This window comes from Salmo salar, chromosome 10, assembly GCF_965601325.2.
Source record: "Salmo salar chromosome 10, fSalSal1, whole genome shotgun sequence".
Classification (NCBI taxonomy): domain Eukaryota; kingdom Metazoa; phylum Chordata; class Actinopteri; order Salmoniformes; family Salmonidae; genus Salmo; species Salmo salar.
Window position 1 is genome coordinate 120,794,642 of NC_138300.1, and position 27,565 is coordinate 120,822,206.

At 43.3% G+C, this 27,565-nt stretch overlaps 1 protein-coding gene across 3 annotated transcripts in view; it reads left to right on the forward strand.

Annotated features, from left to right (window-relative positions):
* The first annotated feature begins 529 nt into the window (after nt 1-529).
* Nucleotides 530-27,565, forward strand: part of LOC106561734 (LHFPL tetraspan subfamily member 3 protein) — a 78,825-nt gene continuing 51,789 nt past the window's right edge. The window contains exons 1-2 of one of the 3 annotated variants that reach the window (XM_014125955.3): nt 530-1,416; nt 1,519-2,348. In XM_014125955.3, coding sequence (XP_013981430.1) covers nt 1,916-2,348 — 433 coding nt within the window. In that variant the 5' untranslated portion in view covers nt 530-1,416; nt 1,519-1,915. Of the gene's footprint in view, nt 2,349-27,565 lie in introns of all 3 variants that reach the window. The other 2 variants (XM_045688566.2, XM_014125959.3) reach the window with 2 other exon arrangements.

Below are 27,565 nucleotides of genomic sequence, written 5' to 3' on the forward strand. Positions count from 1 at the left end.
TGGCATCCTATTCTCTATATATAGTGCACTACGTTTGATCAGATCCCTACCAGCCCCAGGTCAAAAGTAGTGCACTATGTAGGTAATAATGTACCATTTGGGACACATTAGTGATCCAGCTAAACCCTGGGTGATGAGTCATAATGGTGATGATGTAACAAGGGCTAGTTTGTCAAAACCCTGTTTAATCCAGAAAGAAATGATCTTCTTCCTGTATTGTGGATGCCCCCCCCCTAAAAGCTTGTGGATGAAAGATTTTACAGTGACAATCACTGACCCAAATCTGTATGTTACCACATCACTGTGTGCAAAGCCAATATGGGTTTGTGTGGGCTACTGTACAAACGATAGAGTATTGTCTCTGTTGTATTCATACATGATGAAATGTAGGTATGTTTGTTACATTTGAAGGTACTTTATTTTTGAAGATTAAAGTTGCAGTCATCCAAACACAATATGGCCACACAGGTGAATAAGTAGCTCCAGTCTGTTTCATTCTAGTAAACATGGTATGTGTGAAGGTGCCTGTTTCCTCGTACACCAGCATACTTGAATGTCCTTCCTCATCTTATCTGACATCCTCCTGTGAGGCGTTCAGTCCTGCACGACAGGTAGTCTACCATCTTTAACTCAGTCATAGGAAGATCGAGTGACCGGGAGAGGCGCGAGGCGTGCACTAACCGGACCACTGAATCTGAGAGGCCATTTTCGCCCTGACCGAGCCACGTTCAGCATTTGAAAATTGTTTTGCGATTATTGTACAGCCTCCATTTCGACGCGCAAACTGTCAAGCGCAGATCATGTGATTGCGAGGATGTGGGCTTGTCTTGTCGTCCGGATCTGTCCGTAACCTACAGACGGTACCAAAGCCAGAACGCGAGGTTGGGATTGATGCAGCAGTGTTTGGATGGCTAGTCACGAATGTAGGGCTTACACGTCTCTTTGAAATATATTGCTTGGATAGAATGTAACAGGCTATATGTAAACACCTCATGGGACAGACAGATGCAATATTGTTATAGGTTGAGAGAACTGAACACCGTCAGCGTTGACACGCACATCACCATCCGCTTCATCTGGTGCTGTTATTGAATCGTGTCTCTCCTCTTTTCACTCCTACTCTCTTCTTCCTCTTCTTCTCTCCTTTCTTTCAGCATCACTGACAGAGGCTGCTGATGCTGCCGTAGCTCGTGAAAATATTCTCCGTAGCAAAGTACCGGGACAGTGCTGTGTGTAATTTATGCCGGGCTAGATGCTGTGAATCATCTCGCAGGATTGTGATTTGGGTTAAGGGAGGGAAGTCATCATAGACATTGTGTTTCGTTTGCTCCGGTTTGATCCTGTCGCTGTCGTCTACATTTCTTAGGAAATTGGAGGCATACCCTATTGCAGTCACTGCTGTTCTGTAAGCTATTGGTAGGCCCCAAAAAAATGTATATCGATTTTAAATGTGATAATTCGTGAAATGTCATGTGTAATATCCGAATGACAATCTGATATTTGCTGTGTTTTTTCAAGGAGGTATTCCGGGGACGTACGCAAGTGACACGTGCCAAGAGCGATGTGTCTGACAGACGGGCATTCGTAGCCTACGAGAGAGGTGGGAGGGAATTATTTCTCACATACACTAGTTCAGGAGTCGCCAAGTTCTCAGAGTTATCACTTAGTCGAAACGTAGGAGCGAGCTTGCAGATAAACGTTTTGACTATCCAGTTTATGCACCAGCATCGGGATGCGACGTCATGAGTTGAATATGCTGTCCAGATGTTGCCTTTGATGTGATTCGTTCAATCTAGGCTAGGCCTACTGTTGGGTGCTTTTTACAGCAGAAATAACTACTGTCTACCTAATTGAATAAGCTTATCTAGGCTACTTCATAATACCCGGACTGGGATACAACACAAACTGTGCTACAATGATACCCGGATCGGCCGCATCGATGCTCCCTTCCATGTCGTCCGATGACATTAAACTATACCAGCATAACTACGTCCGCAACTCCCGTGCCATCGGACTCCTGTGGGCCATTTTCACCATCCTGTTCGCCATCTTGAACGTGGTGATCTTCAGCCAGCCCTATTGGATCGGAGACGGCGTGGACACCCCTCAGGCCGGCTACTTCGGCCTCTTCCACTTCTGCACCGGCGACGGAATCCAAAGAGAGCTCGACTGCACAGGGACCTTCACAGAGTTCGCTCAGATCCCTTCCACCGCGTTCAAGGCCGCATCTTTCTTCGTCGGGATGTCGATGATGTTGGTCATGGCTTGCATCGCTTCCTTCACTCTCTTCTTCCTGTTCTCCACCACCACCGTCTATAAGATCTGCGGCTGGATGCAGGGGGCCTCGGGTAAGTGATGACTCCCACTAGGACCTAGGCAGCTTGTTTTGAGTAATGTCTTGGAATTAGGCCTAAACCTTCCCCCCTGCATGGTTGATGTATAGCCTTTTAGGTTAACTGTAGGACTACAAATGAACGGAATATGATGTATTACTTCTTATCTGGCCAGGTTAAGTGATCAAAAGTTAAAACATGTATTGTCATATTTCGTATTTGAGTTTTATTAGGGATCCCCATTAGCTGCTGCCAAGGTGTGCTGAAAGTCTGTTGTCAATTCATTTACTGTAAAATAGCATTGTATCTGGTCAAACAATTTTTTCCCCAGAAGTTTACCAAGGGTTGGTAACAGGCCGATTGGTCGGCTATTTGAGCCAGTAAAGGGGGCTTTACTATTCTTAGGTAGCGGAATGACTTTAGCTTTCCTCCAGGCCTGAGGGCACACACTTTCTAGTAGGCTTAAATTAAAGATATGGAGAATAGGAGTGGCTCTATCGTCCGCTATTATCCTCAGTCATTTTCCATCCAAGTTGTCAGACCAACGTTGGCTTGTCATTGTTGATAGACAACAATAATTTTTTCACCTCTTCCTCACTCTCTTTACATAATTCAAAATTACAACGCTTGTCTTTCATCGTTTGGTCAGATATACTTTGTTGTGTAGTGTCAATAATACGTTTATTTTAGGGATCCTGAGTGGCACAGCGGTCTAAGACACTGCATCGCAGAGCTAGAGGCGTCACTGCAGACCCGGGTTCGATCCCGGGCTGTATCACAACCGGCCGTGATCAGTAGTCCGATCGCTAGAGCGGTGCCCAATTGGCCCGAGCAGTCTGTGTTGGGGGAGGGTTTGGCCTGGGTAGACCGTCATTGTAAATAAGATGTATTTCTTAACTGACTTGTCTAGTTAAATAAATAAATCTAATAAAAAAATAGTGTTAGTGTTTTTTGCTGGCATGTCATGCCTAAGTTTGCTGAAATCATTAAAGTAGTTGGCAATATCAGAGGGTTTTGTGATGAATGAGCCATCTGATTCAATGAACGATGGAGCTGAGTTTGCCTTTTTTCCAAAAACTTAATTTAAGTTGCTCCAAAATTTTACTATCATTCTTTATGTCATTTATCGTTGTTTCATAGTGTAGTTTCTTATTTTTTTTAATTCAGTTTAGTCACATGATTTCTCAATTTGCAGGACGTTTGCCAATCGGTTGTGCAGCCAGACTTATTTGCCATCCCTTTTGCGTCATCCCTCTCAACCATACCATTTTTCAATTCCTCATCAATCCACTGGGATTTAACAGTTTTTACAGTCATTTTCTTAATGGGTTCATGCTTATTAGTAACTGGAATAAGCAATTTTCAGAAATGTGTCAAGTGCAGAATCTGGTTGCTCCTCATTACACACCATGGACCAGCAAATATTCTTTACATCATCAACATAGGAATCACTATAAAACGTATTGTATGACCTCTTATACACTGTATTAGGCCCAGCCTTTGGAACTTTGGTTTTCCTAGATATGGCTACTATATTGTGATCACTACATCCTATAAATTTGGATACTGCTTTAAAGCTAATTTCTGCAGCATTAGTAAAGATGTGATCAATACAATTTGATGATTTAATTCTTGTTCTGTTTGTAACTATCCTGGTAGGTACATTGACATTCTGATCCAGGTTGCAGGTGCTGGTTACAGTTTGAAGTTTTTTCCTGTAAGCCAGTCAATATTTAAATCACCCAGAAAATATACCTCTCTGTTGATATCACATACATTATCAAGCATTTCACACATGCTATAGTACTTGGTGGTCTATAGCAGCTTCCCACAAGAATGGAACCTGTAGCCATATTACTTCAACAGTATTTAACATGAGATACTCTCTAAGCTTTACAGGAATGTGGTTCTAAATATAGACAACAACACCGCCCCTATTGGCATTTCTGTCTTTTCAGTAGATGTTATAACCGTCTATTGCTACCACTGTATCATCAAAGGTATTATCTAAGTGAGTTTCAGAGATAGTCAGAATATGAATGTCATCTGTTACAAGCAAGTTATTTAAATCACCCAGAAAATATACCTACTTTTTAATATCAGTGTCTTAAATGCATGCTTCAAGTCAAGTGTTTTTTTTTTTTTGTTTTTTTCATGTTTCCTAGACTACTGCCCCTTGAAAGAAAGTGTAAGGAGTGCCAGCTCCGGTCATAATCGCCAATGCTGGTTAGGAGCTGTCTAGAGTAATGCCAGCTGTAAGGCGGCAGACAGGTAGCGCTGAATGGACGGCCATAAATAACACTTGACACTGTCCGCGGTGCTGAAATGACAGCTGTGTCACTTACCTCCTGTCAATGGTGTTGAATGCATGGCCGTGCAGTTTGGTGCCGTCCGTGGTGCTGAACCAATATGTTTGGGTTGCAAGTCTGTCGTCGTGTCAGTTGACGCTGTCCGTGGTGCTGAAGAGACAGACATATCGACTGGCGCTGTCCGTGGTGCTGAAGAGATAGACGTATCGACTGGCGCTGCCCGTGGTGCTGAAGAGATAGACGTATCGACTGGCGCTGTCCGTGGTGCTGAAGAGATAGACATATCGACTGACTGCGGTCATGTTGTTGTCACAGGTGCATAAAGGTAGTCCAGAATAAAACATGAAGATGTCTGGATATATCGCAGCATTATGAACATACAGTAGTAGGAGAGAAGAGATAGATAGCTAAAGAGTTCTCTATCTCAGGATCTGCTCTGTCTCTGACATTTTTATTTTCTTTTTCTTTTGAACAGTGCACTTTTTTTTCTCGGCTTTCTTCATTACGCAGCTATTTAGCCAGTACAAATGACTAATTGTGTTTGGCTCCACAGCGTGAACGCGATTACACAACCCCATGCCAGGCTTCCTTCCCTTCAATTGAACTCAATACTGGCAGGAGTCACCTGATTGAACATGAATACTAAATGGCTTACAGCCAGAACAGCCTTAGTACTTCCCACTGACACAACAGTATAGTATAGCTACTTAATATGTGTCCCAAATGACAACTGGTTCCCTATATAGTGCACTACTTCCTGGAATCGCGCGTACACACACACACACACACACACACACACACACACACACACACACACACACACACACACACACACACACACACACACACACACACACACACACACACACACACACACACACACACACACACACACAGTTAGTTTAGGTTGGGTTAGGTCAGGTTGGGTTAGGTTGGGTTTTGTTAGGTTGGGTTGGGTTAGATTAGGTCAGGTCAGGTTGGGTTAGATTAGGTCAGGTTGGGTTAGATTAGGTCAGGTCAGGTTGGGTTAGATTAGGTCAGGTTGGGTTGGGTTAGATTAGGTCAGGTCAGGTTAGGTTAGGTCAGGTTGGGTTGGGTTAGATTAGGTCAGGTCAGGTTAGGTTAGATTAGGTCAGGTCAGGTTGGGTTAGATTAGGTCAGGTTGGGTTAGGTTAGATTAGGTCAGGTTGGGTTGGGTTAGATTAGGTCAGGTTGGGTTGGGTTAGATTAGGTCAGGTTAGGTTAGATTAGGTCAGGTCAGGTTGGGTTAGTTTGGGTTAGGTTAGGTTGGGTTAGGTTGGGTTTTGTTAAGTCAGGTTGGGTTAGGTTGGGTTGGTTCAGGTCAGGTTGGGTTAGATTAGGTCAGGTTGGGTTGGGTTAGATTAGGTCAGGTCAGGTTAGGTTAGATTAGGTCAGGTCAGGTTGGGTTAGATTAGGTCAGGTTGGGTTAGGTTAGATTAGGTCAGGTTGGGTTAGGTTAGATTAGGTCAGGTTGGGTTGGGTTAGGTTGGGTTAGGTAAGGTTGGGTTAGGTTGGGTTTTGTTAGGTCAGGTTTGGTTGGGTTAGGTTGGGTTAGGTTGGGTTTGGTGTAGTTTGGTGGAAATCATCCATCCGTTATTATGTAGAACTGATGTTGAATAATAATAAACTACATTTCTCAATCTGACTCCATGATTACATGAAAAAATGCAGCAGGCCCTGTGTGTCTCTGGAGGATCTAATCTTACATCACCTCTCAGTATGACTGTAATGAACATGTATCTATCTTGCACCGTTATGCAGTTATTAAAGAGCCTAGTTACAAATAGCTAATCCTGGCGACCCAATGTTTTAGGATTAATTTATTGAGGCAAGCAGCTCGGGATGTCAAGTTCATTACCCAAGTATGTGCTATGTGTATAGTGGAATTAACAACTATCAATAGAGCTACTAAATTACAGGCATATAGTCAATCAAATAATTACTCTGTAAAACGAGGAATGCATTTACTCAGTTAAACTAACAGAATTTATTAGTCACAAAAGAATTGACACTCAAAAGAATTCCAGTGTACATGATATGCCTGATACATTCCAGAATAACACAGAGCGCATTACTATTACCAACAGGCTGATTTAACGGGGTTTACACGTGTCTTCAGAATAATGTCTAAGAGAAAACACAGGGGTGTGTGTGTGTGTCTTATACACACAGGAGCTTGGTAGCAAGTTCTCAAAGTATGAGCCAATTCAATGCCGTTTTAACCAAATTCAAGCGAACCCCCCTCCCCAAACCAAAAGGCGGGAACAACACACCCAGATTCTAATCAACTCAATGTGAATGTTCTGATCAGACAGCAGGAATGTGTTTTAGAAACCAGTCAACTCAACACAAACGTTTCAATCTGGACACTGTAAAAAATACATCAACCATAAAACATACAATGCAATAAAGACATATCAAAATGTGAAGCTCCTTATAAACTCTTGAAACAAAACAAACATGATCATTTCATTGTCAAACAGTAACACAAATCATTACAGGTCTATAGAAGATCAGTAATACAACCTTCTCAGATATGCCAAGAATATAGCAAGGTCATGCATGTTGGCTCCCCTCTGCTTGCTGCAAAGAATTCCTCAACGTGACTCACTCACCCTCTGATGAAAGGCAAATGGATGAGTCCTCATGGGATTACTAGAAATGTTTATGCTGTAGAAAGCTATACACATTATATTGACATCAGCCATATATATAGGGTTCCTACCTGGTCAGTGGATCAGTGTGTCTGTGTGTCTGTGTGTGGTTGTGTGTGTCTGTGTGTGGTTGTGTGTGTAGTGTGTGTAGTGTGTGTGTGTGTGTAGGTCTGGGCGATATGACCTAAAAATGATATTTACATTTTTTCAAACATATAGACAATTCATAATATATGCAGTGTCTTTGGAAAGTATTCAGATCCCTTGACTTTTTCCACATTTTGTTACGTTACAGCCTTATTCTAAAATGAATCAAGTTATTGGTTTTCCTCATTAATATACACACAAGTTTGCTAAAAGGAACCTAAAAGGTGCACTCCAATCAAGTTGTAGAAACATCTCAAGGATGATCAATGGAAACAGGATGCACCTGAGCTCAATTTCGAGTCTCATAGCAAAGGGTCTGAATAAGGTATTTCTGTTATTAATTTTTGAATACACTTGGAAACATTTCTAAAAACCTGTTTTCACTTTGTCATTATGGGGTATTGTGACGTCATTATGGGGTATTGTGACGTCATTATGGAGTATTGTGGCGTCATTATGGGGTATTGTGATGTCATTATGGGGTATTGTGACGTCATTATGGGGTATTGTGATGTCATTATGGGGTATTGTGACGTCATTATGGGGTATTGTGACGTCATTATGGGGTATTGTGACGTCATTATGGGGTATTGTGACGTCATTATGGGGTATTGTGATGTCATTATGGGGTATTGTGATATCATTTTGGGGTATTGTGTGTAGATTGATGAGGATTTGTATTTATTTAATCCATTTTAGAATAAGGCTGTAACGTAACAAAATGTGGGAAAAGTCAAGGGGTCTGAATACTTTCCAAAGGCACTGCATGTGAATATGTATCAGTTAACAGTGTGTGAGTATCTCACTGGATCTCAGAGGAACATTTCTCTCTCGGTTGAAAGGGCAGCAAAAAAGGCTGCCAGGAAAACCCAGGAAAAAAAGGCTGCGTCTTTAATCAGCGAGTAAAAAACACCAAGAGACATTATAGAAGGAGCTACTCAAAAATGTCTGCCATCCACAGGAGGTCGGTGGCACCTTAATTAGGGAGGATGGGCTGGTGGAATAGGTGAAAATATATTAAACACATGGTTTCCATGGCCTGCTATAGACCTGTACTGAATTGTGTTTCCATGGCCTGCTATAGCCCTGTACTGACTTGTGTTTGATGCCAGTCCATTTGCTCCATTCTTCCCAATATTATGAGCCACCCTCCCCTGAGCAGCCTTCACTGAGCAGCCTTCACTGCACAGCCTTCACTGAGCAGCCTTCACTGAGCAGCCTTCACTGCACAGCCTTCACTGAGCAGCCTTCACTGCGCAGCCTTCACTGAGCAGCCTTCACTGAGCAGCCTTCACTGAGCAGCCTTCACTGCGCAGCCTTCACTGCACAGCCTTCACTGAGCAGCCTTCACTGAGCAGCCTTCACTGCGCAGCCTTCACTGCACAGCCTTCACTGAGCAGCCTTCACTGAGCAGCCTTCACTGAGCAGCCTTCACTGCACACGTTTCTTGCAGAGGCGCTGAGGGCATACGCGCTCCTCTTCGGCAGTGTTGCATGATATACCGAAACTTCAGTACTGGGAGTCTGGGCTGTACCATGTTAGCTCCACTAACTCACTGCTAGCCTGGAAGTCTGGGCTGCATCATGTTAGCTCCACTAACTCACTGCTAGCCTGGGAGTCTGGACTGCATCATGTTAGCTCCACTAACTCACTGCTAGCCTGGGAGTCTGGGCTGCATCATGTTAGCTCCACTAACTCACTGCTAGCCTGGGAGTCTGGACTGCATCATGTTAGCTCCACTAACTCACTGCTAGCCTGGGAGTCTGGGCTGCATCATGTTAGCTCCACTAACTCACTGCTAGCCTGGGAGTCTGGGCTGCATCATGTTAGCTCCACTAACTCACTGCTAGCCTGGGAGTCTGGGCTGCATCATGTTAGCTCCACTAACTCACTGCTAGCCTGTACTGGGAGTCTGGGCTGCATCATGTTAGCTCCACTAACTCACTGCTAGCCTGTACTGGGAGTCTGGACTGTATCATGTTAGCTCCACTAACTCACTGCTAGCCTGTACTGGGAGTCTGGACTGCATCATGTTCTCCACTAACACACTGCTAGCCTGTACTGGGAGTCTGGGCTGCATCGTGTTAGCTCCACTAACTCACTGCTAGCCTGGACGGAGTCTGGGCTGCATCATGTTAGCTCCACTAACTCACTGCTAGCCTGGGAGTCTGGACTGCATCATGTTAGCTCCACTAACTCACTGCTAGCCTGGGAGTCTGGGCTGCATCATGTTAGCTCCACTAACTCACTGCTAGCCTGGGAGTCTGGGCTGCATCATGTTAGCTCCACTAACTCACTGCTAGCCTGTACTGGGAGTCTGGGCTGCATCATGTTAGCTCCACTAACTCACTGCTAGCCTGTACTGGGAGTCTGGACTGTATCATGTTAGCTCCACTAACTCACTGCTAGCCTGTACTGGGAGTCTGGGCTGCATCGTGTTAGCTCCACTAACTCACTGCTAGCCTGTACTGGGAGTCTGGGCTGCATCATGTTAGCTCCACTAACTCACTGCTAGCCTGTACTGGGAGTCTGGGCTGCATCATGTTAGCTCCACTAACTCACTGCTAGCCTGTACTGGGAGTCTGGACTGCATCATGTTAGCTCCACTAACTCACTGCTAGCCTGTACTGGGAGTCTGGGCTGCATCATGTTAGCTCCACTAACTCACTGCTAGCCTGTACTGGGAGTCTGGACTGCATCATGTTAGCTCCACTAACTCACTGCTAGCCTGTACTGGGAGTCTGGGCTGCATCGTGTTAGCTCCACTAACTCACTGCTAGCCTGGGAGTCTGGGCTGCATCATGTTAGCTCCACTAACTCACTGCTAGCCTGGGAGTCTGGACTGCATCATGTTAGCTCCACTAACTCACTGCTAGTCTGGGAGTCTGGACTGCATCATGTTAGCTCCACTAACTCACTGCTAGCCTGGGAGTCTGGGCTGCATCATGTTAGCTCCACTAACTCACTGCTAGCCTGGGAGTCTGGGCTGCATCATGTTAGCTCCACTAACTCACTGCTAGCCTGGGAGTCTGGGCTGCATCATGTTAGCTACACTAACTCACTGCTAGCCTGTACTGGGAGTCTGGGCTGCATCATGTTAGCTCCACTAACTCACTGCTAGCCTGGGAGTCTGGGCTGCATCATGTTAGCTCCACTAACTCAGCAGTAGAGAGAGAAAGAGAGTGGTAGAGAGAGAAAGAGAGTGGTAGAGGGGTAGAGAGAGAAAGAGAGTGGTAGGGGGTAGAGAGAGAAAGAGAGTGGTAGGGGGTAGAGAGAGAAAGAGAGTGGTAGAGGGGTAGAGAGAGAAAGAGAGGGGTAGAGAGAGAAAGAGAGTGGTAGAGAGAGAAAGAGAGTGGTAGAGGGGTAGAGAGAGAAAGAGTGGTAGAGGGGTAGAGAGAGAAAGAGAGTGGTAGAGGGGTAGAGAGAGAAAGAGAGGGGTAGAGAGAGAAAGAGAGTGGTAGAGGGGTAGAGAGAGAAAGAGAGGGGTAGAGAGAGAAAGAGAGTGGTAGAGGGGTAGAGAGAAAGAGAGTGGTAGAGGGGTAGAGAGAAAGAGAGTGGTAGAGGGGTAGAGAGAAAGAGAGTGGTAGAGGGGTAGAGAGAGAAAGAGAGGGGTAGAGAGAGAAAGAGAGTGGTAGAGGGGTAGAGAGAGAAAGAGAGTGGTAGAGGGGTAGAGAGAGAAAGAGAGGTGGTAGAGAGAGAAAGAGAGTGGTAGAGGGGTAGAGAGAGAAAGAGAGTGGTAGAGAGAGAAAGAGAGTGGTAGAGGGGTAGAGAGAGAAAGAGAGTGGTAGAGGGGTAGAGAGCGAAAGAGAGTGGTAGAGGGGTAGAGAGAGAAAGAGAGGGGTAGAGAGAGAAAGAGAGTGGTAGAGGGGTAGAGAGAAAGAGAGTGGTAGAGGGGTAGAGAGAGAAGAGAGTGGTAGAGGGGTAGAGAGAGAAAGAGAGTGGTAGAGGGGTAGAGAGAGAAAGAGAGTGGTGAGGGGAGAGAGGAAAGAGAGTGGTAGAGGGGTAGAGAGAGAAAGAGAGTGGTAGAGGGGTAGAGAGAGAAAGAGAGTGGTAGAGGGGTAGAGAGATGCTCCAGAGATCCATTTCTATTTCATCCGCCAGTTGATGCTGATGCGGCTATGAAGTTGGTAGGTGTGGTGTGTGTGTGTGTGTGTGTGTGTGTGTGTGTGTGTGTGTGTGTGTGTGTGTGTGTGTGTGTGTGTGTGTGTGTGTGTGTGTGTGTGTGTGTGTGTGTGTGCGTCTGTGTGGATGGCCATGCACATGCCTACGTGTGTTTGTGGATTAGCATGCAGAAAGCAGGGTTGTGACTCCAGTTGATTTGATTGAAACAGGTTGAAGGTCGGAACAGACAGTTTCAGGCAGTGAGGGAGGGGGGAGGAGGGGGAGAGACGGGGTGGGGGGAGACGAGGGGGATGGGGGGAGACGATTTAAGAAGTAACTCCTGCAGAGAATACAGATTGCTTTTGCAATTATCCCCAAACTTCTCCTCCTCTCCTCGTCTCCTCCTCTCCTCGTCTCCTCCTCTCCTCGTCTCCTCCTCCTCTCTCGTTTTACTGTAGTGACTAAGTTATCCTACTTGAGCAGGGGCATTGTGTGCTTCAGATTTGGGGTTCTTCTGTAGTCAGAGTGAGTCAGAGTCTCACTGATGCAGTGTCATGGTACTTAATAACTTCAACGTTTCTCCTTTACCATAGTGCCTGTGTCTCACTTCTGATTCACGGTCAAAATTATTCAAAACACAAAGCATGACACAAAGCATGTTATTCAACCAGTGAAAGGAAGATCTATGTTTTAATGGTATGTTATGTACAGTACAGTAGAGTAGACACCCATTAACTAAAACTTTCTACCTAATTCAGGTATCTCTCTTTCTCTCTCCTTGTAGCTCTCTCTATCTCATTCCCTCATCCTCTCTATAATGCTCTCTGTCTGAGTCTCTATAATGCTCTCTGTCTGAGTCTCTATAATGCTCTCTGTCTGAGTCTCTATAATGCTCTCTGTCTGAGTCTCTATAATGCTCTCTGTCTGAGTCTCTATAATGCTCTCTGTCTGAGTCTCTATAATGCTCTCTGTCAGAGTCTCTATAATGCTCTCTGTCTGAGTCTCTATAATGCTCTCTGTCTGAGTCTCTATAATGCTCTCTGTCTGAGTCTCTATAATGTTCTCTGTCTGAGTCTCTATAATGCTCTCTGTCTGAGTCTCTATAATGTTCTCTGTCTGAGTCTCTATAATAATCTCTCTCTGTCTGAGTCGCTATAGTGTTCTCTGTCTGAGTCTAATTCTGCTCTGCATGCATTATTTGGTGTTTTACATTATACACAGAGGATATTTTAGCAGAATTCTGCATACAGTCTCAATTTAGTGTTTGTCCCATTTTTTTGAATTCTTGGTTGGTTGACTGGACCCCAGACCTCACAACCATAAAGGGCAATGGGTTCTATAACTGATTCAAGTATATTTAGCCAGATCCTAATTGGTATGTCTAATTTTATGTTCCTTTTGATGGCATAGAAGGCCCTTCTTGCCTTGTCTCTCAGATCATACACAGCTTCGTTCACAGCTTTTATGCATACACACACATATATATATAGTACCAGTCAAAAAGTTTGGACACACCTACTCATTCAAAGGTTTTTCTTTATTTTTACTATTTTCTACATTGTAGAATAATAGTGAAGACATCAAAACTATGAAAAAAACACATATGGAATTATGTAGATTCTTCAAAGTAGCCACTCTTTGCCTTGATGACTGCTTCCACACTCTTGGCATTCTCTCAAACAGCTTCATGAGGAATGCTTTTCCAACGGTCTTGAAGGAGTTCCCACATATGCTGAGTACTTGTTGGCTGCTTTTCCTTCACTCGGTGGTCCAACTCATCCCGAACCATCTCAATTGGTTAGAGGTTGGGTGATTATGGAGACCAGGTCATCTGATGCAGCACTCCATCAGTCTCCTTGGTCAAATAGCCCTGACACAGCCTGGAGGTGTGTTGAGTCATTGTCCTGTTGAAAAACAAATGATAGTCCCACTAAATGCAAACCAGATGCGATGGCGTATCGCCACAGAATGCTTTTGTCACGATTTCCGCCGAAGTCGGTCCCTCTCCTTGTTCGGGCGGCGTTTGGCGGTCGACGTCACCGGCTTTCTAGCCGCCACCGATCCACTTTTCATTTTCCATTTGTTTTGTCTTATCACACCTGGCTTCACTCAACCAATTACTTGTTTATTATTTAACCCTCTGTTCCCCATGTTGTATTTGTGAGTGATTGTTTATTGTTACGTGGATATTTGTCAGGCGCTGCACTTTTGTTTTAGACTGTGTTTTTGGCACTAGTATGTGTTAGTTGCTGTCATTTGGTAACCGGTATTAAAGTGCGCCTGTTTATTATACTCCGCTCTCCTGCCCTTGACTTCACCTCCCATATACACGCCTTACAGCTGTGGTAGCCACATAAGTGTGCCTTGAATTCAAAATAAATCACAGACAGTGTCACCAGCAAAGCATCCCCACACCATCACACCTCCTCCTCCATGCTTCACGGTGGGAACCACACATGCGGAGATCATCTGTTCACCTACTCTGCGTCTCACAAAGACACGGCAGTTGGAACCAAAAATGTCAAATTTTGACTCATCAGACCAAAGGGCAGATTTCCACTGGTCTAATGTCCATTGCTCGTGTTTCTTGCCCAAGCAAGTCTCTTCTTATTATTGGTGTCCTTTTGCAGCAATTCAACCATGAAGGCCTGATTCACGCAGTCTCCTCTGAACAGTTGATGTTGCGATGTGTCTGTTACTTGAACTCTGTGAAGCATTATTTGGGCTGCAATCTGTGCAGAAGATCTAGGTACTGCTGTAGGCCCTCCTTGGTTGGGGACAGAAGCCCCAGATCATCAGCAAACTGTAGACATTTGACTTCAGATTCTAGTAGGGTGAGGCCGGGTCCTACAGACTGTTCTAGTGCCCTCGCCAATTCGTTGAAATATATGTTGAAGAGGTTGGGGCTTAAGCTGCATCCCTGTGCAGTTAACTCTAATGAACTTCTCCTCTGCGGCAGAGGTAACTCTGGGTCTTCCTTTCCTGTGGCGGTCCTCATGAGAGCCAGTTTCATCGTAGCGCTTCATGGTTTTTGCGACTGTCCTTTTTATTTATTTCACCTTTATTTACCCAGGTAGGCTACTTGAGAACAAGTTCTCATTTGCAACTGGAATGTTCTGCATTGACTGACCTTCATGTCTTAAAGTAATGATGGACTGTCGTGTCTCTGAGCTTATTTGAGCTGTTCTTGCTGTAATATGGACTTGATATTTTACCAAATCTTCTGTATACCACCCTACCTGGTCACAACACAACTGATTGACTCAAATGCATTAAGGAAAAAAATTGCACAAATTAACTTTTAACAAGACACACCTGTTAATTGAAATGCATTCCAGGTGACTACCTCATGAAGCTGGTTGAGAGAATACCAAGAGTGTGCAAAGCTGTCATCAAGGCAAAGGCTGGCTACTTCAAAGAATCTAAAATATAAAATATGTTTTGATTTCTTTGTCTAAAATGTAGAAAAAAATTTAAATAAAGAAAAAGCCTTGAATGAGTAGGTGTGTCCAAACTTTAGACTGGTACGGTAGATGTATATACACAGACACACCATGCTCTCTGACAACACAGAGGTATTGGAGGGCAGGGTGAAAATCATTTGGAGCCAAACACCTGAACACAAACATACAGAGAGAGAGAGAGAGAGACAGAGAGAGACAGAGAGAGAGACAGAGAGAGAGACAGAGAGAGAGACAGAGGGAGAGACAGAGGGAGAGACAGAGGGAGAGACAGAGAGAGAGAGAGAAAGACAGAGTGAGAGACTGAGAGAGAGACAGAGAGAGAGAGAGAGACAGAGAGAGAGACAGAGAGAGAGACTGAGAGAGAGACAGAGAGAGAGACTGAGGGAGAGACAGAGGGAGAGACAGAGAGAGAGACAGAGAGAGAGACTGAGAGAGAGACAGAGAGAGAGACTGAGAGAGAGACAGAGGGAGAGACAGAGGGAGAGACAGAGAGAGAGACTGAGAGAGAGACAGAGAGAGAGACTGAGAGAGAGACAGAGAGAGACAGAGAGAGAGACTGAGAGAGAGAGAGAGCGAGAGACAGAGGGAGAGACAGAGAGAGAGACAGAGAGAGAGAGACTGAGAGAGATTTCCTTTAACATACAAGGAAATCTTGTCAGGTAGGATTACACTATGTGCAGTTTGTTTGTGGAAGTCGAACCAAACAGAAGGTTATTCTGTGAAGCAGGTTCCAGGAGTTAGTGAGGTAACATTAGTCAAATCTGAGTTCAACTCAGGAATATCCGGTCATACGAAAGTGGCTCACCTTTTAGCCAGGTACATTTCTATAGCAACGAATCCGTCAGAACTAACTTGCTCCTGGAGAAGGCTAACTCAAAATACATGTTGTCTCATACCTGTGATACACCCAGTTTATAATGCGCCCCAGCACCGCTACTCTCCAGCTCCCCTACTCTCCATCTCCCCTACATCCCAGCCCCCCTGCTCCCCTACATCCCAGCCCCCTGCTCCCCTACATCCCAGCCCCCCTGCTCCCCTACATCCCAGCCCCCCAGCTCCCCTACATCCCAGCCCCCCTGCTCCCCAGCTCTCCTTACACCCAGCCCTCTGGTCCACACTCAATGTTTTCCCTCTCTGAGAAATCGAAGGGTTCTCCTTTGTTCCTCACTGCAGCACTGCAGCCCTGCTGCCTTAGACAATCGCCATACTCTATTGAAGGAGGCCTGGCCAATCCCCATCCTCTATGGATTGAGGTGGTATACCGGGTCAGGGCTGAAGACGCATCTGGACCAATGATATATATGAGAGAGAGAGAGAGCTCCCCCTAATCTCTCCTAGTCTCCAGTCCCCAGCCTCCCAGCTCCCCTACACCCCAGCACCCCTACTCTCCAGCTCCCCTACTCTCCAGCTCTCCTACTCTCCAGCTCCCCTACACCCCAGCACCCCTACTCTCCAGCTCCCTTACTCTCCAGCTCCCCTACTCTCCAGCTCCCCTACTCTCCAGCTCCCCGCCTCTCCAGCACCCCTACTCTCCAGCTCTCCTACTCTCCAGCTCCCCGCCTCTCCAGCACCCCTACTCTCCAGCTCCCCTACTCTCCAGCTCCCCTACTCTCCAGCTCCCCTACTCTCCAGCTCCCCGCCTCTCCAGCTCCCCTACTCTCCAGCTCCCCTACTCTCCAGCTCCCCTACTCTCCAGCTCCCCTACTCTCCAGCTCCGCTACATCTCAGCTCCCCTGTGACCCAGCTCCCCTACATCCCAGCTCCCCTACATCCCAGCACCCCTACATCCCAGCTCCCCTACCCCCCAGCTCCCCTACTCTCCAGCTCTCCTACCCCCCAGCTCCCCTACTCTCCAGCTCTCCTACCCCCCAGCTCCCCTGTGACCCAGCTGCCCTACTCTCCAGCTCCGCTACATCCCAGCTCCCCTACATCCCAGCCCCCCAGCTCTCCTTACACCCAGCCCTCTGGTCCACACTCAATGTTTTCCCTCTCTGAGAAATCGAAGGGTTCTCCTTTGTTCCTCACTGCAGCACTGCAGCCCTGCTGCCTTAGACAATCGCCATACTCTATTGAAGGAGGCCTGGCCAATCCCCATCCTCTATGGATTGAGGTGGTATACCGGGTCAGGGCTGAAGACGCATCTGGACCAGTTATATATATATATATATATATATATATATATATAGAGAGAGAGAGAGAGAGAGAGAGAGAGAGAGAGAGAGAGAGAGAGAGAGAGAGAGAGAGAGAGAATGCAGAAATACACTACGGAAAAAGAACAAACAGCACGTCAGAAATCAGCTCAATGTAATTGAAGAATCCATAGACTCTAACCACTTCTGGGAAAATTGGAAAACACTAAACAAACAGCAACACAAAGAATTATCTATCCAAAAACAGAGATGTCTGGGTAAACCACTTGTCCAATCTTTCTGGCTCTATAACAAAGAACAAACAGCAACAACAAAAAAGTCAGAAGTTTACATACACCTTCGCCAAATACATTTAAACGCAGTTTTTCACAACTGACATTTAATCCTTGTAAAAATGTCCTGTTTTAGGTCAGTGAGGATCACCACTTTATTTTAAGAATGTGAAATGTCAGAATAATAGCAGAGAGAATGATTTATTTCAGCTTTTATTTTTTTAATCAAATTCCCAGTGGGTCAGAAGTTTACATACACTCAAATATAAAATGGTAGCATTGCCTTTAAATTGTTTAACCTGGGTCAAACGTTTTGGGTAGCCTTCCACATGCTTCTCACAATAAATTGGGCAAATTTTGTCCCATTCCTCCTGACAGAGCTGGTGTAACTGAGTCAGGTTTGTAGGCCTCCTTGCTCGCACATGCCTTTTCGGTTCTGTCCACAGATTTTCTATAGGATTGAGGTCAGGGCTTTGTGATGGCCACTCCAATACCTTGACTCTGTTGTCCTTAAGCCGTTTTGCCACGACTATGGAAGTATGGTCATTGTCCATTTGGAAGACCCAAGCTTTAACTTCCTGACTGATGTCTTGAGATGTGGCTTCAATATATCCACATAATTTTCCTACCTCATGATGCCATCTATTTTGTGAAGTGCACCAGTCCCTCCTGCAGCAAAGCACCCCCACAACATGATGCTGCCACCCCCATGCTTCACGTTTGGGATGGTGTTCTTCAGCTTGAAAGCATCTCCCTTTTTCCTCCAAACATAACAATGATCAGGTTTAACAAAACGTGCACCTTTTTTTCAACGCTGATTTGAATGTCATTGAGAAAACAGAGAAATGTCAAAGATAGTTTTTTTTGTCGCAAACATCCTTTCTGAATTTATCAGTAATCCTCGAAGTAATCATCTCATTTTTTAAAAGTATCTGTAATCTAATTACAATATTTATGTCTGGTAACCTAACGGATTACAGTTACAGTTTTTTTTTTGTAAACCCTGATAGTGGGAATGAATACCGATGTATCATCATCATAGCGTCTTGTTTCTCCTCCTCTTTCCTATTAGCCAATGTCATTCACCTATTTACCTTATAGCCAATAATGCGCATTCCTCACGCTTGCTGTTTAATTTACTGTAGTGGGCTAAATCAGGGTCACACAGAGTGTTTCTGGGTAGTCTTAAACAAATCTACTTTGAAACAAAAGTCTACACCTCACACACATGGTTATGGGCTTAAAGAAACGAAGATACCTGTACCATGTCAGATATAGAGTTAAAATGTATTCCATTTTGAGTTTGCATCCCAATATTACACTTTATATAGATCACAGAAGACTGAGATATAACAAAACTGTTTGACGTAAAAAAAAATATATATATATATTTTTTGAAGTAATGTTTATTAATCATGAAATTGTGAAAAATATGAATAACATTCCACCCATGAGGCCATTTGGCCATTTGATTGCAGGAAGGGCTAACCTATGGGTTTACTCTTGCAATTATCACTTCCCTCTCTAACAAATCAATGGGGTGTAAATCTTGGGATGTATTTATATGTTAACTTACCCATGTTCTCTCACTTGCTGTTGTTCTGCAGCAGTTTGACAACCATCCACCTCCCTACCACCACCAGCAGCTATAATATCCTCGAGGCCCGTCATTGGAACTACTTTACCCCAACGGGGTTGTTTTGATGCCAGCATAGGGGCTTTGGAACTCATTTCCCATAGCAGGAGGGTTTTGATGCCAGCTGCCCAGCAAAGACTTCTGAAGTTTGTAATTTACACTTTGAAATTTCACACTTGATTTTCACAAATATACTGTGTCAACCCCTAGAAATATGTCCATTAATTATTATCCACACAAATAATTTACATTTCCTGTTGCTGCAGGATTATTTTCGTGCTGTAGCAGAACTGGTTTAGTTGCTAAAACCTAATCCTAACCATAATCCTAACCCCTAACCCTAGTTGCTAACCATAAACCTAACCCTAATCCTAACACTAGCCCTAACCCTAGTTGCTAACCCTAATCCTAACCCTAACTCTAACCCTAGTTGCTAACCCTAAACCTAACCCTAATCCTAACCCTAACCCCTAACCCTAACCCCTAACCCTAACCCCTAACCCTAGTTGCTAACCCTAACCCTAAACCTAACCGTAACCCTAATCCTAACCCTAACCCTAGTTGCTAACCCTAATCCTAACCCTAATCCTAACCCTAATCCTAACCCCTAACCCTAACCCCTAACCCTAGTTGCTAACCCTAATCCTAACCCCTAACCCTAACCCTAGTTGCTAACCCTAATCCTAACACTAGCCCTAACCCCAAGAGGCAAGAGTTTCCTTATAGCATCTCTGTTCTGTTGGATTTATCGCCAATAAACACTGATGTTGTTGCGCAGCTTCAACAATCCATACAAGTAAAACTGTATATCCATCCGGTGGTTATGATGATGATGATGATGATGATGATGGTGTTAGCTATTGGTGTTAGCTATTGATGCTAGCTATTGATGCTAGCTATTGGTGTTAGTTATTGGTGTTAGCTATTGATGCTAGCTATTGATGCTAGCTATTGGTGTTAGCTATTGATGCTAGCTATTGATGCTAGCTATTGGTGTTAGTTATTGGTGCTAGCTATTGATGCTAGCTATTGGTGTTAGTTATTGGTGCTAGCTATTGATGCTAGCTATTGGTGTTAGTTATTGGTGCTAGCTATTGATGCTAGCTATTGGTGTTAGTTATTGGTGCTAGCTATTGATGCTAGCTATTGGTGTTAACTATTAGTGCTAGCTATTGATGCTAGCTATTGGTGTTAACTATTGGTGCTAGCTATTGATGCTAGCTATTGGTGTTAGCTATTGGTGTTAGCTATTGATGCTAGCTATAGGTGCTAGCTATGGGGGTGCTAGCACTAAATGGGGATCAAAAACAGATGATGCTCTGACTGCGTGGCTCCCGAGTAGCGCAGCAGTCCAAGGCACTGCATCTCAGTGCTAGAGGCGTCACTACAGACTCTGGTTTGATCCCAGGCTGTATCACAACTGTGGTCGGGAGTCCCATAGGGCAGCGCACAATTGGCCCAGCGTCGTCCGGGTTAGGGGAGGATTTGTCCGGGATAGGCCGTCATTGTAAAATAAGAATTAGTTCTTAACTGACTTGCCTAGTTAAATCAATAAGATAAAATATTACCTTTCTCTGCAGCCTCAGACGTCACAATGTAAAGTGGTTGTTTGACAACAGTGACCGCACTAATATCCTGTTATTATTCGGGATACTCAAGTATTCTGTTTTTGAGTTGACACATATAAACATCATATCCTGTTTACAATAACCCGAAAAAGCTTGTATCCCGGTTATGTGAAACCAGGATATGATGCCTGGGATATGCTGATCTTAGACGGGATACTGTGGTATGTAAATATCTTTTCCCGTTTACTGTTGCAGTCTGTGCAGGCTCAGTTGCGCATGTCATGGGTGTTTTGCAGCCTATAGTGTTGTGGGATGATGTTTTCATCTGATTGTCAAACTTATCACTTCATTAAGTAGGTTCCCTTCGCAGCTCAGTAATAATAATTCCATAATCATTTATTTTGCTGATGCTCTGTACTGGACGGTATAGCCTACTGGCTACTTTCAACCCTAATTAGACAAGTTTCTACTTATAATTTCTGACATTTGGTAGGCCATATTATAATTTCTGACATTTGGTAGGCCATATTATAATTTCTGACATTTGGTAGGCCATATTATAATTTCTGACATTTTGTAGGCCATATTATAATTTTGGACATTTGGTAGGCAATATTATAATTCTGGACATTTGGTAGGCAATATTATAATCTTGGCCATGTTCTGTTATATTCTCCGAGACAGGGGAAGGGTACCAAAACATTTCTGCATCATTGAAGGTCCACAAGAACACGGTGGCTTCCATCATTATTGACTGGATGAAGTTTGGAGCCACCAAGACTCTTCCTAGAGATGGCAGTCTGGCCAAACTGAACAATCGTTGGAGAAGAGCCTTGGTCAGGGAAGTGACCAAGGACCCGATGGTCACTATTTCAGCTTTTTATTTTTAATACATTTGCAAAAAGAAGGGAAAAAAAAGGTTTTGATTTGGCATTATGGGGTATTAGGTGTAGATTGATGAGGGGAAATAACAATTTAATCCATTTTTAGAATTAGGCTGAAATGTAACAAAATGTGGAAAAAGTCAAGAGGTCTGAATACTTTCCCGAATGTACTGTATGCAGCTTCTCTTCTGTCATAACTTGTTGCCCCAGAAGATTAAATAAAGTAGTGCTCACCAGAATAATGTCTTACAGAGATAGAATGAATGCATTCATCTAGTTAACACCGGTAAAGTTGTCTGTTTCGTTTTAGGGACCGGGAGAAAATGCATTAACTCCTAAACCGTTAAAAAGATTGGTCCTGTGCAAAATGTCTAATGTCATCATTTTGACCGGTTTAAAGGAAATGAAAAGCTGAAAAAACGATGAAACACATTTCTGATAAGACTTCCGTTCATCTCGGGTGCATATTTTATGTGGTTGAAATACTGTCTTTGAAAAAGAAAAGGAGAGCCACTCATCCTAGGAGCCCAGATGCAATAATTGAATAACCTACGTTTTGACATAATACTGAATGATGAAAAAAATAAATCATATTTTATTACAGTATATGTGAGAGGTTATAGACCTACAGTTAATATTATATTACAGTATATGTGAGAGGATATAAAGTGGTTGATCCACTAAAAGTTTTGTGATTATGCTGCTGTACTTAGAGGTCATTTGTGGTTTAGTACAGTACCCTGCATCACCACTTCATTGCTTCAGACCACCACAAGGGGGAGTTAGAGCACTGATTATGCTTTTGGGTCGCTACTGTGTCTCTAACTGACAATGAATGGGCAACATTAACCTAAATAGAAACTGATAATTGTGCACTTCAGTATAACTTACTAAAACTGTTGTTACACTAAGGTTTTTATTGTTTTATTTTGTTAGGATTATTTTTGCTCTTACCGTCGTAGTGTAGTCCACTCCCGACCGATCATGTTGTGGTGCAACGGTCTAAGACACTGCATAGCAGTGCAAGCTGTGTTGATAATACCTGTACCGGCCTCGACTGGAAGACCCATGAGATAACTGTAGGTTTCTCTCCCTCTAAAAACATAAATAAATAATTCAAAATAACAAACTGGCTTTATTTACAAATTAGTAACAATGTCTCACCCCATGTTCAAGAATGGCCTTTTTCTCGCTCATTTTACATTACTTGAAAACAAAATCATCTCCAAAATATTGTTATTTTTAAACAAAGCGATTATTATTATTATTAATGTAGAATTATATAAAAGCCCGTTGGATTTTCTCACAGATATATTATTAACCCTGGTATTAGCAGGACAATATATATTGGTCATATTGGTCATGGCTCCCGAGTGGCGCACAATGGGATTACCTTGCAGTTCTCCAGCTGGTTCAAGGCACGAGGGCAGGGGGCCACGGGATGGGCCTCAGAGCCGCTCACAGAAGACGGACCCAGCCCATGGGGCAGGGAGGAGCACAGAGCAACACTTTAAGGGGCATTGCACTAATAATGGCGCTGACTAGGGAAACGTTCCCGCTGTTCTTAGTGCCAGTCTGCACGTTTAAACTAAAACAATGTAACTTATAATGGCATCTTTATGCTTTAATTTAAAAAAAATAATGATAAAAATACTCTTTCAATATGCAAATGTTCATTTAGTTATGGATCCATTGCGAATTACTATGTGAATAAATATCACTGAATTACAGAAATATCTTCCAATTCTCTATATGTAATTATTGGCGGAGAGTCACGTCATATTTTTCGCTGTACTGTACGCCTACCGTAGGCGACATGAGTCTCACTAGTGTTGAGTAATGTGCTGTTAAAAAGCGGTGTAGGTCTTATTTATTTAAAGAGCATATTGAAGTTAGAAGCAATAGGATTTGAAGCTGTAACTATTTCAGCATCGTTTCACGCTGCTCTGAGACAAGCATGGGGACAGGTCTTGATATATCAATGAGATTTTTATTTTCACTGAATCTCCGTTTGGGTATTGGTTAGACTACAGTTATGGTGTAGAAATGTTATGCTCTTGATGTAACTTTTATTTAACTAGGCAAGTGAGTTAAGAACAAATTCTTATTTTCAAAGACAGCCTACTACTTCCTTCCCATTGGGGAATTGATCCCCGGTCTCCCACGTCCTGTAGGCTACTGCTGACCGTCACGTTTTACAGCCCCATATTTTCCGTTCCATCCTAATGGAAACCCAGAAGGTTTTTTCGTTTTTCTTGGAATAGAAACACAATAATATTAATCAAATTTAATTAAGCAACATTTCTTAAAATCAGTCCCATATACTATGTTCTTACAAAAGAAAACAGGTTTTAAATTCTCTAGAACAGCCACTATTGAAGGCAAATCAAATGATTCTCAAAGATGCCCTCTGGTGGTCAAACTAGCACTAACTAGCATTATCGGTACCAGAGGTTGACACTTAAATAACGTGCCATAGAATTATGCGGCACCATGCAAGCTGCGCCGCTGTACGCTGCAACTTTGAAAGAGTTGAAAGAGGAATCACGGTAGGACTACAGTTAATATTATATTACACTATATGTAAGAGGATATAGACCTACAGTCAATGTCCAGATTTCAGTTACTATTCTATCCGGACTACTGTGCATATGTAAACGTGGTCACTGTTATATTGCCGTGACAACATTACATGCCTGTGACATTTTATCCTGACGTCACTGACCATAACCCTAGTATAACATCAGTTATAGAAACACCATGTCCCCAGTATAACATCAGTTATAGAAACACCATGTCCCCAGTATAACATCAGTTATAGAAACACCATGTCCCCAGTATAACATCAGCTATAGAAACACCATGTCCCCAGTATAACATCAGTTATAGAAACACCATGTCCCCAGTATAACATCAGCTATAGAAACACCATGTCCCCAGTATAACATCAGCTATAGAAACACCATGTCCCCAGTATAACATCAGTTATAGAAACACCATGTCCCCAGTATAACATCAGCTATAGAAACACCATGTCCCCAGTATAACATCAGCCCTAGTTATAGAAACACCATGTCCCCAGTATAACATCAGTTATAGAAACACCATGTCCCCAGTATAACATCAGCCCTAGTTATAGAAACACCATGTCCCCAGTATAACATCAGCCCTAGTTATAGAAACACCATGTCCCCAGTATAACATCAGCCCTAGTTATAGAAACACCATGTCCTCAGTATAACATCAGTTATAGAAACACCATGTCCCCAGTATAACATCAGTTATAGAAACACCATGTCCCCAGTATAACATCAGCTATAGAAACACCATGTCCCCAGTATAACATCAGTTATAGAAACACCATGTCCCCAGTATAACATCAATTATAGAAACACCATGTCCCCAGTATAACATCAGTTATAGAAACACCATGTCCCCAGTATAACATCAGTTATAGAAACACCATGTCCCCAGTATAACATCAGCCCTAGTTATAGAAACACCATGTCCCCAGTATAACATCAGTTATAGAAACACCATGTCCCCAGTATAACATCAGCCCTAGTTATGGAAACACCATGTCCCCAGTATAACATCAGTTATAGAAACACCATGTCCCCAGTATAACATCAGCTATAGAAACACCATGTCCCCAGTATAACATCAGCCCTAGTTATAGAAACACCATGTCCCCAGTATAACATCAGCTATAGAAACACCATGTCCTCAGTATAACATCAGTTATAGAAACACCATGTCCCCAGTATAACATCAGTTATAGAAACACCATGTCCCCAGTATAACATCAGTTATAGAAACACCATGTCCCCAGTATAACATCAGCCCTAGTTATAGAAACACCATGTCCCCAGTATAACATCAGTTATAGAAACACCATGTCCCCAGTATAACATCAGCCCTAGTTATAGAAACACCATGTCCCCAGTATAACATCAGCTATAGAAACACCATGTCCCTAGTATAACATCAGCTATAGAAACACCATGTCCCCAGTATAACATCAGCCCTAGTTATAGAAACACCATGTCCCCAGTATAACATCAGCTATAGAAACACCATGTCCCCAGTATAACATCAGTTATAGAAACACCATGTCCCTAGTATAACATCAGCTATAGAAACACCACGTCCCCAGTATAACATCAGCTATAGAAACACCATGTCCCCAGTATAACATCAGTTATAGAAACACCATGTCCCCAGTATAACATCAGCTATAGAAACACCATGTCCCCAGTATAACATCAGCCCTAGTTATAGAAACACCATGTCCTCAGTATAACATCAGTTATAGAAACACCATGTCCCCAGTATAACATCAGTTATAGAAACACCATGTTCCCAGTATAACATCAGCTATAGAAACACCATGTCCCCAGTATAACATCAGTTATAGAAACACCATGTCCCCAGTATAACATCAGTTATAGAAACACCATGTCCCCAGTATAACATCAGCTATAGAAACACCACGTCCCCAGTATAACATCAGCTATAGAAACACCATGTCCCCAGTATAACATCAGTTATAGAAACACCATGTCCCCAGTATAACATCAGCTATAGAAACACCATGTCCCCAGTATAACATCAGTTATAGAAACACCATGTCCCCAGTATAACATCAGCTATAGAAACACCATGTCCCCAGTATAACATCAGTTATAGAAACACCATGTCCCCAGTATAACATCAGCTATAGAAACACCATGTCCCCAGTATAACATCAGTTATAGAAACACCATGTCCCCAGTATAACATCAGCTATAGAAACACCATGTCCCCAGTATAACATCAGTTATAGAAACACCATGTCCCCAGTATAACATCAGTTATAGAAACACCATGTCCCTAGTATAACATCAGCCCTAGTTATAGAAACACCATGTCCCCAGTATAACATCAGTTATAGAAACACCATGTCCTCAGTATAACATCAGCTATAGAAACACCATGTCCCCAGTATAACATCAGCCCTAGTTATAGAAACACCATGTCCCCAGTATAACATCAGTTATAGAAACACCATGTCCCCAGTATAACATCAGCTATAGAAACACCATGTCCCCAGTATAACATCAGTTATAGAAACACCATGTCCCCAGTATAACATCAGCCCTAGTTATAGAAACACCATGTCCCCAGTATAACATCAGCCCTAGTTATAGAAACACCATGTCCCCAGTATAACATCAGTTATAGAAACACCATGTCCCCAGTATAACATCAGCTATAGAAACACCATGTCCCCAGTATAACATCAGCTATAGAAACACCATGTCCCCAGTATAACATCAGCCCTAGTTATAGAAACACCATGTCCCCAGTATAACATCAGCTATAGAAACACCATGTCCCCAGTATAACATCAGTTATAGAAACACCATGTCCCCAGTATAACATCAGCTATAGAAACACCATGTCCCCAGTATAACATCAGCCCTAGTTATAGAAACACCATGTCCCCAGTATAACATCAGCTATAGAAACACCATGTCCCCAGTATAACATCAGCTATAGAAACACCATGTCCCCAGTATAACATCAGCCTAGTTATAGAAACACCATGTCCCCAGTATAACATCAGCCCTAGTTATAGAAACACCATGTCCCCAGTATAACATCAGTTATAGAAACACCATGTCCCCAGTATAACATCAGCCCTAGTTATAGAAACACCATGTCCCCAGTATAACATCAGTTATAGAAACACCATGTCCCCAGTATAACATCAGTTATAGAAACACCATGTCCCCAGTATAACATCAGTTATAGAAACACCATGTCCCCAGTATAACATCAGTTATAGAAACACCATGTCCCCAGTATAACATCAGCTATAGAAACACCATGTCCCCAGTATAACATCAGCTAAGAACACCATGTCCCCAGTATAACATCAGTTATAGAAACACCATGTCCCCAGTATAACATCAGCCCTAGTTATAGAAACACCATGTCCCCAGTATAACATCAGTTATAGAAACACCATGTCCCCAGTATAA